The 13,919-nt window shown below is 44.4% G+C and overlaps 1 protein-coding gene across 2 annotated transcripts in view; it reads right to left on the minus strand.

Annotated features, from left to right (window-relative positions):
• Nucleotides 1–376: 376 nt before the first annotated feature.
• Nucleotides 377–13,919, minus strand: part of daxx (death-domain associated protein) — a 48,143-nt gene continuing 34,600 nt past the window's right edge. The window contains exons 5-6 of one of the 2 annotated variants that reach the window (XM_078566449.1): nucleotides 13,060–13,228; nucleotides 377–2,039 (exon numbers count right to left, since the gene is read on the minus strand). In XM_078566449.1, coding sequence (XP_078422575.1) covers nucleotides 1,980–2,039; nucleotides 13,060–13,228 — 229 coding nt within the window. In that variant the 3' untranslated portion in view covers nucleotides 377–1,979. Of the gene's footprint in view, nucleotides 2,040–13,044; nucleotides 13,229–13,919 lie in introns of both variants that reach the window. The other variant, XM_078566448.1, reaches the window with a different exon arrangement.

Raw genomic sequence — 13,919 nt, forward strand, 5'->3', positions numbered from 1 at the left:
CTACTTTTCAAACTAGAGCTGTCTGAATCCAGTCATGAGTTTGCGATGTAGCTGCCTGGAACTTTCCCTTATTAACTGCACTCGTAAAAAGTTCCTGTCCGTTAAGTCAGTGGCTTGTGCAGAGATTTGCATCACTGAGAAAGGAGACGTTAGTCAAAAATGCAACAGTTCAGCTCTGCTAAAGTCGACTCTACGTGCATCCTAGTGTCTTTAAATACAAAGCTCAAGAAAGGAAAATCAGAGCTGCAGAGCAGGATTTCATTGGTTTCCCCCCTCACCTCTTAAAAACACTCAATACCATAAGCAGTATGGATTAACTGGGGAACAAGGCAGCGAGTACATTTCTATTCACAAGACATTGAGTAAACCACCTATGTTTTATACTCACATTTTTTATTAATTCATTGAGAGCTATTGGCAGAATTTCTGCTCAATAATCCACTGAACTCTGTATACAATACATATAATACACGATTCCCTGGGATTAGCATCAGCTACATCAATGTATTCATTTCTGATGCGGGTGACCCCTTTTGCTTCTCAGCTCTGACTTCCTCTGCGTCCGAGTGTGCGCTATTGAGTCTCCACAGCTCATTTCCATTGTGGGGGACAGGAACAATCAGCGCGTCCCAAGGAGGTGAAAGGTGGCAGGAGTTCCCGTGAACTTAGTGAACCAGCTCCAATGTTTTTGGCCAGGTTCTGACCAGGATTTTATTTTGTAATTTAAACTTTTAGTGCAGAACTGAAAGTTCTCTCTGCATTTAAAATGTGACAGGCTAAATAAATTGAATTAAAGGACAAGAAACTGTAAATCCCAGCCTGGGATGTGAGAAAGGACAATAATATTGCGCAATGAAATGTCCACTTACCCAACCAAATTAGTGATATTCATCAGCTGCATGCCTCACCCAATTCACACCAACTGCTTAAAAAGGCACAATAAGCACTGATGGCTGCAACGCTGGAGGAACTGAAGGGTGGATGGGAGTCAGAGAGAGAATGGTCCCAGCTTTGATCCCATACTTAGGGTAGGAAGGAACCAGAGTACAGGCCCCACTTCTTTCTTACTGACTGGTGGGCAGATGGAAACTGGAAGAGGGATCAGTGTGTGTGGCAGAGATAGCCCTGCCTGATATATAACAATGGGGTCAACACACCAGTGAGGTTCACGCCTGGGGAAGGTAAAGGGGAACCCTGTGGAAACTGTGTCCCAGCAGGTGCCTGTGGAACAGAATCAAACTTCAGAAACTGAGGGAAAGAGAACTGCAACTAAAAATACTGAAGAAAATTTTCACAAGAGTTGTGCAGTTAATTATGAAATTACCATTTAACGTCAAAACCCCAGAGGAGAATTACCAGAGTCAATGCTTTCTGGTGAATCCATTTTTGAACTGTTTGGAAAGTACAGGTGTGAAGGGCTTATGCGAACAATCAGTCCACAAAAAAGTGTTTTTTTTATTTTATATATATATATATATATAGAGATATATATATTTTTAAAAAAGTACTGCTAATCTTTCACAATCAGAAAATGCATCAACTGCACTTTGCACAGTGCACTCTGTAGAAAGCACCTCTAACAAAAGATGGCAGATTAATTTATACATCAATTTCAATAACAACCTTCCACCTTGAAGCAGAACAGAATTTCTTCATCTCTCACCCCCACTCCACCCCTAAAAACAGTGAAGTGGATATCTGATCAGCGTGGGAGAGGTCAGATGTGGAAAACCCATCCAGCTAGTGGACCTGGCTCCAGACATTTCGAGACAGGAGCTCCCTTGGGCCTGAATTGAGGCCCAACTCAAAAATTTAAAAAAAAACAAGTTTGCCTGCAGCTTTCGTCTTGCAATGCTTAAATTATACAAGAGAGCGAGTGAGGAGGCAGCACAGAGCATCAGTGCAAACTTTCCCCCGTTTCCTTGACAATTTATATTAACTCCCTGCAATCGAGGAGAGTCCAAACATCCGTCAGTGCTTCAGTCAGAGTCCGACAGGACAATGATTTCTTCTGGGTCACATTGAGTTGCCACATTCACCTGAAACATGGGCACAAACACAACAGGGTCAGGAAACAAGCTATACACATTCACTAGATGTCAACGCCCTTTCACTGCTTGCCACGAAGGAAAGGCCATTGCATTAACAAAACCACCCAGAGCTGCACTTTGAGAATCCTAATCACTGCTACAAATGTAGGGATTTGTTAAGAGTTATTTATTGTAGGATATGGGTGAGGCCACAGTTAAGTGCTCACCCCAAGCTGTGCTGAGGTGATAGGTGCTGAATCTCAGCAGGTGAGACAGTCTCTCTCTCCAGACCCCGGTTTTACAGCCACATGAGACAATATGGTACTTTACAAACCTTGCTTGAAAGCACAACCTCGGGACACTATCTGGAGCAGCTAGTGGAGGGGAAGCAATGGGCAGCAGGAATTTGCACCCTGTACAGGTACTGGGAGCCCACCATCATTCAGCAAGGAGCGGTTCCAGTCAGACCGAATCAGTCTTGCAGTTCAGATTCCTGCTTCTCCCTGCCCTTCACCTCTTGGGGGCAGTGGAGTTCAACTAAACGGCCGTTTTAAAATTGCAAGAGACTAACTCCCACAGTTGGGAAAAGATCCTGACACCTGATGCTCGGACATCTTCAGGCCGGTGTCCAACATGACAAGTTCAACAGCAAGGATGGGAAAGGATAGCCACCTGCAGCCTGCATTCCTGCACAGAACCCACCTGTTAAATCATGTCCTGTTTATGCCACTGCCTGTGAAGTGCTGAGACAGCAAGAGATGGGCTCATTTCCCATGGGGATACAGTTCTCTCCTCAACAGGACTGACCAAATGAGCTGGTAGCTAGGAGCAAGGGCTGCCAAACTGCACAAGCACATCCAAAATGTTGTAAGGACTGAAATCTCTCTCACCGCATGTCCTAAAGGTATGTGGGAAGGTGGTAGTGAGGGAGAGCCTCTCCCTACAGAGAACAAACTCCACAGCAACTCTCTGCTCACCACCTCTCCAGCTCCAGGGCACTTTACACAGCTGACAACAGGCTTCCTTGCCAAGGCTCAGAGCTCAAATGGTGCAATAGGGAAGGGCAAAGGAATGGATGGTCAAAGTGGGAGCACCATAGCTGGCTGGCTGCAAGTTTGCTGCCTGATACAAGACAGAGAGAAATACAATGGACAGCAAATCCCAGTCTCATTCCTTGCTAACTAGCATAAACTCAGCTCCGCCAACAGAGCCAGCTTTATCATTTATTCAACATCCTCCAGTTAGGGCAAACTATACACTAAATCAGACACCTTCCAAGAGCCCATGTAGGTGCCAGGCAAGGACAGGGTCAGTCTCTGCTGAGAACACACTAGTCTGGGCCCATTAAACAGTGGGATCAGGACTGGGACCTAAATATCCAAGGATATACATCCTATCGAAAAGATAGGCAGGTTGGCAGAGGGGGTGGGGTTGCTTTGTTAGTAAATGAAATTAAATCGATAGCAATAAACAACGTAGGGTCAGATGATGTAGAATCTGTGTGGGTAGAGTTGAGGAACCGCAAAGGTAAAAAAACCCATAATGGGAGTTCAGATACATAATTCCCTGAAAGTGGCGTCACAGGTAGACAAGGTTGTAAAGAAAGCTTTTGGCATACTGGCCTTCATAAATCAAAGTATTGCGTATAGGAGTTGGGATGTTATGGTGAGGTTGTATAGGACATTGGTGAGGCCAACTTTGGAGTATTGTGTGCAGTTCTGGTCGCCTAACTACAGGAAGGATATCAGTAAGATTGAGAGAGTGCAGAGAAGATTTACTAGGATGTTGCCGGGCCTTAAGGAGTTGAGTTACAGGGAAAGATTAAACAGGTTAGGACTTTATTCCTTGGAGCGTAGAAGAATGAGGGGAGATTTGATAGAAGTTTACAAAAGTGTGACGGGAATAGACAGAGTAAATGCGAGTAGGCTCTTTCCACTTAGATTAGGAGAAATAAACATGAGAGGACATGGCTTTAGGGTGAAAGGGGAAAGGTTTAGGAGGAACATTAGGAGGAACTTCTTCACTCAGAGTGGTGAGTGTGTGGAATGAGCTACCATCTGATGTGGTAAATGTGGGCTCACTCTTAAGTTTTAAGAATAAATTAGATAGATACATGGATGGGAGAGGTCTGGAGGGTTATGGACTAGGTGCAGGTCAATGGGACTAGCGGAATAATATTTCGGCACAGACTAGAAGGGTCGAATGGCCTGTTTTCTGTGCTGTAGTGTTCTATGGGAGTTATGTACAAGCCTCCGAACAGTAGTCAGGATGTGGGGCACAAGATACACCAGGAGATAGAAAAAGCGTGTAAGAAAGGCAAGGTTACAGTGATCATGGGGGATTTCAATATGCAGGTAAACTGGGAAAATCAGGTTGGTAGTGGATCCCAAGAAAAAGAATTTGTAGAACGTCTACGAGATGGCTTTTTGGAGCAGCTTGTGGTGGAGCCCACTAGGGAACAGGCAATTCTAGATTTAGTGATGTGTAATGAGGCAGATTTGATAAGGGAGCTTCAGGTGAAGGAACCCTTAGGAGGAAGTGACCATAATATGATAGAATTTACCCTGCAATTTGAGAGGAAAAAGCTGGAATCAGATGTAACGGTATTACAGTTGAATAAAGGCAACTAGAGAGGCATGAGGGAGGAGCTGGCCAGAATTGACTGGGAGATGACCCTAGCAGGAAAGACAGTGAAACAGCAATGGCAGGAGTTTCTGGGAGTAATTTGGGAGACACAGCAAAAGTTAATCCCTAGGAAGAAGAAGCATACTAAAGGGAGGACGAGGCAACCATGGCTGACAAGGGAAGTCAGGGACAGCATAAAAGCTAAAGAGAAAGCATACAATGCGGTGAAGAGCAGTGGGAAGCCAGGGGATTGGGAAGCCTACAAAGACCAAAAGAGGACAACTAAAAAAGAAATAAGGAGGGAGAAGATTAAATATGAGGGTAAATTAGCCAGTAATATAAAAGAAGATTGGAAGAGTTTTTAAAAAATATATAAAGGGTAAGAGAGAGGCATTGGGCCGCTGGAAAATGACGCGGGAGTAGTAGTAGTGGGGAACAAAGAAATGACGGAGGAACTGAATAGGTACTTTACGTCAGTCTTCACGGTGGAAGACACGAGTAACATCCCCAAAATTCAAGAGAGTCGGGGGGCAGAGGTGAGTATGGTGGCCATTACCAAGGAGAAGGTGCTAGGAAAACTGAAAGGTCTGAAGGTGGATACATCTCCTGGACCAGATGGATTACACCCCAGAGTTCTGAAGGAGATAGCTGAAGAGATAGTGGAGGCATTAGTGGTGATCTTTCAGGAATCACTGGAGTCAGAGAGGGTCCCAGAGGACTGGAAAATCTCTAATGTAACCCCCCCTGTTTAAGAAGGGAGTGAGGCAAAAGACGGGAAATTACAGGCCGATTAGCCTGACCTCGGACATTGGTAAGATTTTAGAGTCCATTATTAAGGATGAGATTTCAGAATACTTGGAAGTGCATGGTAAAATCGGGCAAAGTCAGCATGGTTTCATCAAGGGGAGGTCATGCCTGACAAATCTGTTAGAATTCTTTGAGGAGGTAACGAGTAGGTTAGACAATGGAGAGCCAATGGATGTTATCTACTTGGACTTCCAGAAGGCCTTTGACAAGGTGCCGCACAGGAGTTTGCTTAGTAAGATAAGAGCCCATGGTGTTAGAGGCAAGGTACTAACATGGATAGAAGATTGGCTGTCTGGCAGGAGGCAGAGAGTGGGGATAAGGGGGTCCTTCTCAGGATGGCAGCCGGTGACTAGTGGAGTTCCGCAGGGGTCAGTGTTGGGACCACAACTTTTCACTTTATACATTAATGATCTCGATGAAGGAACTGAGGGCATTCTGGCTAAGTTTGCAGATGATACAAAGATAGGTGGAGGGACAGGTAGTATTGAGGAGACGGGGAGGCTGCAGAAGGATTTAGACAGATTAGGAGAATGGGCAAAGAAGTGGCAGATGGAATACAATGTGGGGAAGTGTGAGGTCATGCACTTTGGTAGGAAGAATAGAGGCATAGACTATTTTCTAAATGGGGAGAGAATTCAGAAATCTGGAGTGCAAAGGGACTTGGGAGTCCTAGTCCAGGATTCTCTTAAGGTTAACTTGCAGGTTGAGTCGGTAGTTAGGAAGGCAAATGTAATGTTGGCATTTATTTCGTGAGGACTAGAATATAAAAGCAGGGATGCGCTGCTGATGCTTTATGAGGCTCTGGTCAGACCACATTTAGAATATTGAGAGCAATTTTGGGCCCCGTATCTCGGGAAGGATGTGCTGGCCCTGGAGAGGGTCCAGAGGAGGTTCACGAGAACGATCCCAGGAATGAAAGGCTTAACATATGAGGAACATTTGAGGACTCTGGGTCTATTTTCGATGGAGTTTAGAAGGATGAGGGGGGAATCTGATTGAAACTTACAGAATACTGAAAGGCCTGGATAGAGTGGATGTGGGGAAGATGTTTCTATTAGTAGGAGAGACTAGGACCCGAGGGCACAGCCTCAGAGTAAAGGGAAGACCTTTTAGAACAGAGATGAGGAGAAACTTCTTTAGCCAGAGAGTGGTGAATCTATGGAATTCATTGCCACAGAAGGCTATGGAGGCCAGGTCATTGAATGTATTTAAGACCAAGATAGATAGGTTCTTGATTGGTAAGGGGGTCAAAGGTTACAGGGAGAAGGCAGGAGAATGGGGTTGAGAAACTTATCAGCCATGATTGAATGGCGGAGCAGACTCGATGGGCCGAATGGTCTAATTTCTGTTCCTATGTCTTATGGTACAAGGTATCCCACACCAGTGACTGCTCTAAGATCACATAGGATGGCTACATCAGCAAAGAGCTGCTGCGCAATCAAATCAGCACTCAGAGGTTCCCAGTCTGCTGACTTCTCTCCATACCCTTGCTAGTTAACCAGCAGCTTCTGCATAGTGAGTAGACTCCTGGAGAGCAGGGGGGCAAAACCTAAACAGCAAGCAGCAGAACTTAAACAGCAACAGTCTGATCCCAATGTCTCCCTAATGACCTGCTCTTTTCATGGTCTGTAACTGATGCAGTGTCTACTGAAGGAAAGGGATCAAACAGCAGGGTGTAAAAGGTTGAACAATATAAAAGTGTACATGTCCATAGATCCCTGAAGGCAGCAGCACAGGTAGATAAGGCGGTTAAGGTGACAAATGGGATACTTGCCTTTATTAACCAAGGCATAGAATATAAGATCAGGGAGGTTATGTTGGAGCTGTATAAAACGCTAGTTAGGCCACAGCTGGAGCACTGTGTGCAGTTCTAGTTGCCGCACTACAGGAAGGATGTGATTGGACTGGGGAGTGCAATCAGATATGGGGAGATTCACCAGGATGTTGCATGGGCTGGAGGGTCTGAGCTATGAAGAGAGACTGGATAGGCTAGGGTTGTTTTCCTTAGAACAGAGAAGGCTGAGGGGTAGAGCTATACAAAGTTATGAGGGGCATAGATAGGAAGAAACTTTTCCCCTTAGCGGAGGTGTCAATAACCAGGGGGCATGGATTTAAGGTAAAGGGGCAGGAGGTTTAGCAGGGATTTGAGGAAAACATTTTTTCACCCAGAGGGTGGTTGGAATCTGGGACACACTGCCTCAGGGGGTGGTAGAGGCAGGAACCCTCACAACATTTAATAAGTATTTAGATGAACACTTGAAACGCCGCAGCATGCAGGGCTACAGACCGAGTGCTGGAAAATGGGATTAGAATAGATAGGTGCTTGTTGGCCGGCACGGACACGATGGGCCGAAGGGCCTGTTTCTGTGCTGTATAACTCTATGATAAGATGTACATCGCCATTCACTGGTCACTCTGTACAACAGAGCAGGATACTGCCATTCACTGCCGTAACTGGAGTGGAACCAGGCTGGAGGCAGCCATATCGCTTAAAATGTACAGGGTCAATGCCAAAATCATTAGTACAAGCTCCATCTAAACACACACAGCATTCCAAACAAAACAGATGAGCCGATAGCGTAAATAGAAATGAATACAATCTGACAGCCATTACATAGATAAAGCTACAGAATAACAGATTGGGACCTAACTATTGAAGGGTACGTGACATTTAGGAAGGGCAGGAAGTTAGGAAAAGGTGGAGGGGTAGCTCTGTTAATTAATGATGGTATTAGCACTTTAGAGAGGGATGACCGAAGTTCAGGAAACCAGGATGTAGAAGCGGTTTGGGTTGAGATGAGGAATGATAAAGGCAAGAAGCCACTTGTGGGAGTGGTGCACAGGCTCCCTAACTGTAATTAAACTGTAGGACAGAGTATAAAAGAACAGATAATGGGATCTTGTCAGAAAGGTACAACAATCATAATAAGGGGTTTCATCTACATACAGACTGAAAAAATCAGATGGGCAAATGTAGCATAGATGAGTTCATAGAATGTTTTCGGGATAGTTTCTTAGAACAGCACGTTCTGGAGCCAACCAGACAGCAGGATATACTAGACCTGGTATTGAGTAACGAGATAAGTTTAATTAATGACCTCATGGTGAAGGCACCCCTAGGTAGCAGTGATCATATGCTGATTGAATTTTACATTCATTTTGAGGGAGAAATCAGTGCGTCCAAGACCAGTATTTTGGTCTTAAATAAGGGCAATTATGAAGGCATGAAAGCAGAGTGAAGTGGCAAATGAGGCTAAGGGATAGGTCACTAGAGGTTCCGTGGCAGACATTTAAAGGGATATTTCAGAATACACAGACTATATACATTCCAATGAGAAAGAAAACTTACAAAGGGAGGGTCCACCATCCGTGGTTAACTAGAAATGTTAAAGACAGTATCAAACTTAAAGAAAATGCATATAATTACGCAAAGACAGGTGACAGGTCAGAAGATTGGAAAGAATATAAAGAACAGCAAAGAACGACAAAAAGATTAAGAAAAACGAGTGTATGAGAGGAAGCTAGCTAGTAATATAAAGATGGAAGAAAGAGTTTCCATAGATCCTTAAATAAGAAAAGGGTTAACAAAGCGAGTGTTGGTCCTATAGAAACTGCGTCTGGGGAATTGATAATGGAAGATAGGGAGATAGTGGATGAATTAAACAGGTACTTTGCTTTGGCATTCACCATAGAGGACACGAATAACATCCCAGAAATAGCTGTAAATCAGGAAATGGGAGGGAGGGAGGAAGAAACTTGAGAAAATTACAATCACCAGGGAAGTGGTACTGAGCAAATTGTTGGGGGTGTGGGCTGACAAATCCCCAGATCCGGAGGAACTAAGATCTTGAGAGAAGTGGCCAGTGAGATAGTTGATGCATTGGTTTCAATTTCCAAAAAATTCCCTAGATTCAGGGAAGGTTCCATTAGCTTGGAAAATAGCAAATGTAACTCCTTTATTCAAAAAGGGGAGGCAGAAAGCAGGAAACTACAGGCCAGTTAGCCTAACATCTTGTCATAGGGGAAAATGTTGGAAGCTGTTGTTAAAAATGTTATAGCAGGGCACTTAGAAAAATTCAAGGCAATCAGGTAGAGTCAACATGGTTTTGTGAAAGGGAAATCATGTTGAACAAATTTACTAGAGTTCTTTGAAGGAGTCACGTGCTGTGGATAAAGGGGAATCAGTGGATGTTCTGTACTTAGATTTCCAGAAGGCATTTGATAAGGTGCCACATTAAAAAGATATTGAAGAAAATAAAAGCTCTAGTGTAGGGGATAACATATTGGTATGGATAGATAGAAGGTTGGCGAGCTAACAGGAAGCAGTGAGTTGGCATATGTGGGTCAGGATATGAGAAGTGGTGTGCCACAGGGATCAGTGCTGGGGCCTCAACTTTTTACAATTTATATGAATAACTTGGATGAAGGAATGGTTGATAAATTGCTGACATCACAAAGATAGGTAGGAAAGTAAATTCTGAAGAGGGCATAAGGAGGCTACAAAGGGACATAGATATGTTAAGTGACAGGACAAGGATCTGCCAAATGGAATATAATGTGGGCAAATGTGAAATTGTTTATTTTGGCAGGAAGAAAATTATCTAAATGGTGAGCAGTTACAGGGTTCTGAGATTCAGAGGGATCTGGGTGTCCTAGTGCATGAATCACAAAAGGTTAGTATGCGGGTACAGCAAGTAATTAAGAAAGCTAATAGAATGCTATCATTTATTGTGAGGGAAATTGAATACAAATGTAGGGAGGTTACGCTTCAGTTACACAGAGCACTAGAGAGACCACATTTGGCGTATTGTGTACAGTACTGGTCTCCTTATTCAAGGAAAGATGTAAACGTGTTTGCAGTTCAGAGAAGGTTTACTAGACTAATACCAGGAATGGGCGAGTTGTCTAATGAGGAAAGGCTGGACAGGTAAGTATGGAAGAGAAAGGTTCCAATCAAGACACCTGTTAAAGGTCCTGAGAAGTCTTCACCGGATGGATGTGGAGAGAATGTTTCCTCATGGGAGAATCTAGAACTAGGGGTCACGGTTTAAAAATAAGGGGTCACTCATTTAAGATAGAGATGAGGAGACATTTTTTCTCGAGGGTCGAGTGTCTTTGGAGCTCTGCTTCTACTGCCTTTTGAGGGAGAGAGTCCTTGAATATTTTTAAGGCAGAGCTAGATAGATTCTTGATTAACAAGGGGGTGAAAGGTTATCGGGGGTCAGCAGGAATGTGGAGTTGAGGTTACAATCAGGTCAGCCATGATCTCATTGAATGGCAGAGCAGGTTCGAGGGGTCTACTCCTGCTCCTAATTCATATGTTTGTATATAAACTTGGATTCAGCACCAATAACCAACTAGTGGGAAAGATGTACAGGAGCAAACTTGTAAAGAAATTAGAGAAGTGCGAGAATTATAGAGTAGTTATAATGGGGACAAGAGCTCCTAGAATGTGTTCAAGAGAATTTTCTACAGCAGTATGTGTTCCAGTCCAACAAGGAAGGAGGCACTGCTAGACCTGGTTCTTGGGAATGAGGTGGGCCAAGCAGATCAAGTGTCAGTGGGGGAACATTTAGGGGACAGTGATCATTGTATTATAAGGTTTATGCTGGCTATTGAAAACAGAAAGGGGCAACCCAGAGTGAGAAAAATTAACCAGGGGAAAGCCAGCTTCAATGGGGTGATAATGGATCTGGCTCAGATAAATGGGAATCAAAGATTAGCAGGCAAAGCTGTAACCCAACAATGGGCTGACTTTAAAGAGGAGTGTGTTTGGGCACAGTCAAGGTATATTCCCAAGAGGAGGTAAGGTAGAGCAAACAAATCCAGAGCTCCCTGGATAGCGAGAGAGAGAGATTAAAATGAAGCAGAAAAAAGTGAACGCATGACAGATGCCAGTCAAATAATACAATTGAGACCCACGCTGAATATATAAGGTTCAGAGCAAAACTGATAAAGCAAATAAGAGAAGCAAAGATGGTGAGTAGAGGCTGGCAGCTAACATTTAAAGAAAATCCAGAAGTCTTCTACAGTCATATAAAAGGGCCCAAACAAAAAAAGGGATTTACACATGGTGGCAGAGAGAATGGCTGAAGTATTAAATTAATTAATTTTTTATTCATTCAGGAGATGTGGGCTTCGCTGGCTGGGCCCAGCATTTATTGCCCATCCCTAATTGCCCTTGAGAAGGTGGTGGTGAGCTGTCTTCTTGAACCGCTGCAGTCCATGTGGTGTAGGTACACCCACAGTGCTGTTAGGAGGGAGCTCCAGGATTTTTGACCCAGCGACAGTGAAGGAACGGTGATATATTTCCAAGTCAGGATGGAGAGTGACTTGAAGGGAGCTTCCAGGTGGTGGTGTTCCCATCTATCTGCCGCCCTTGTCCTTCTAGATGGTAGTGGTCGTGGGTTTGGAAGGTGCTGTCTAAGGAGCCTTGGTGAATTCCTGCAGTGCATCTTGTAGATGGTACACACTGAGCTACTGTGGGTCAGTGGTGGAGGGAGTGAATGTTTGTGGATGTGGTGCCAATCAAGTGAGGCTGCTTTGTCCTGGACGGTGTCAAGCTTGTTGAGTGTTGCGGGAGCTGCACTCATCCAGGCAAGTGGGGACTATTCCATCACACTCCTGACTTGTACCTTGTAGATGGTGGACAGGCTTTGGGGAGTCAGGTGGTGAGTTACCTGTACAGGATTCCTAGCCTCTGACCTGCTCTTGTAGCCACAGTATTTATATGGCTGGTCCAGTTTCTGGTCAACGGTAACCCCCAGGGTGTTGATAGTGGGGGATTCAGTGATGGTAATGTCATTGAACATGTTACTTGCTGCTTGTCAGCCCAAGCCTGGATATTGTCCAGGTCTTGCTGCATTTGGACATGGACTGCTTCAGTATCTGAGGAGTTGCGAATGGTGCTGAACATTGTGCGATCATCAGCGAACATCCCCACTTCTGACCTTATGATGGAAGGAAGGTCATTGATGAAGTAGCTGAAGATGGTTGGGCCGAGGACACTACCCTGAGGAACTCCTGCAGTGATGTCCTGGAGCTGAGATGACTGACCTCCAACAACCACCTTCCTGTGTGCTAGGTATGACTCCAGCCAGCAGAGAGTTTGCCCCCCGAGTCCCATTGACCTCGGAATGGTGTGTGTGGGCGTGAACAGACACTTTAACGCACTATATTCCACAGCTTCCCTCTGCAGCCTTTCAGACTGTCTGATGTACACCCCAATTCTGGCCCAGTGTACAGGCTTTGAGTTTTAAGACCACTCTAAGATAAAAGCCAGAGTCACAGCTGAATCTGCTGCTGAGAGTTTGACACAAAGGACAGCCACAAGTTCAAAATGATATCAAGACAGACGTTAGAAATGGCAGGTGGTTGGAGGGGGGTAAGAAGCCACTCTGAAATGCTGTAGTGCTGAGCTGCCTCAGTCATTCTCAGAAAGCTGTCAGTGTTATGTTGGAAGCATTCTCCTTCACCACTCCACACCAAACACACTCCAATAACCCACTCTAGTAATTGGTTCACACTGATGGCAAAATTAAAAAAAAAAAAGCAGTGAAAGGTGAATGAAAACCAGGTTTACCCTTGTGTGTCTTACAGGGCTGGGTTGCGAGCTGGTGACCACACTAACAAGAGGGGAATCTGCTCGTGTTGAATCGACAGCAGGGAGCGGACTCTTGACTCCAACCCCAGACTCCGTATGGTCCATCAGAGGATCCTCCATCCCTTCATCAGACTCCATCAGTTCGATTACTTCTACACTGCTCCTTTCCAGTATAAATAATGAAACAAAAGGTGAAAAAAATACTAGAAGACTTATCTTTTTAAAATTCTAAGTTGCTTAAAATTATGAAATGGTGACTAACTAAAGGCCCATTTCTTTATCAACTTCACATATGCATTAAACAAAACACGTCAATCTAATTGGTAACCTGGATTCATAGCCACTCTAACATGTCTCATTGTGCTCAGACTGCCTGTGAGCAATCTTACACCAAGTCCCATTTACTAATCACCCTGTGCTCACTGATCTACACTGCCTCCCGGTCCAACTAAACCTTCATTTTAAAATTCTCATCAGTGTTTGTCAATCACTCCATGGCCTCGCCCCTCTCCCTCTCTAACCTCCACCAAGATCTCTGTGTTCCTCCACCTCTAGCCTCATGTACCTCTTCTACTTTAAGATACACCCCAAAACCAACCTCTTTGACCAAGCTTTTAATCGTTCTGATGTCTCCTTTGGCTTGGCATCAATTTTTAAAATCTGATTTACAATCGTGTCAAACACATTGGGATTTCTCTGAAATCAAAAGGCGTGATATAAATGTAAGTTTTGTGTATTAGTTAGACTGCCCCTCTCCCCTAGCATGACTGCGAGTACAGATATCAGGGTGAACTCAGTAAAAATAACAAAGGAACTTTCTCCTGTGTTCCCACAACCCCTCGCATTCATCAACA

The sequence above is a fragment of the Cetorhinus maximus genome, chromosome 21 (assembly GCF_964194155.1).
Source record: "Cetorhinus maximus chromosome 21, sCetMax3.hap1.1, whole genome shotgun sequence".
Lineage (NCBI taxonomy): Eukaryota > Metazoa > Chordata > Chondrichthyes > Lamniformes > Cetorhinidae > Cetorhinus > Cetorhinus maximus.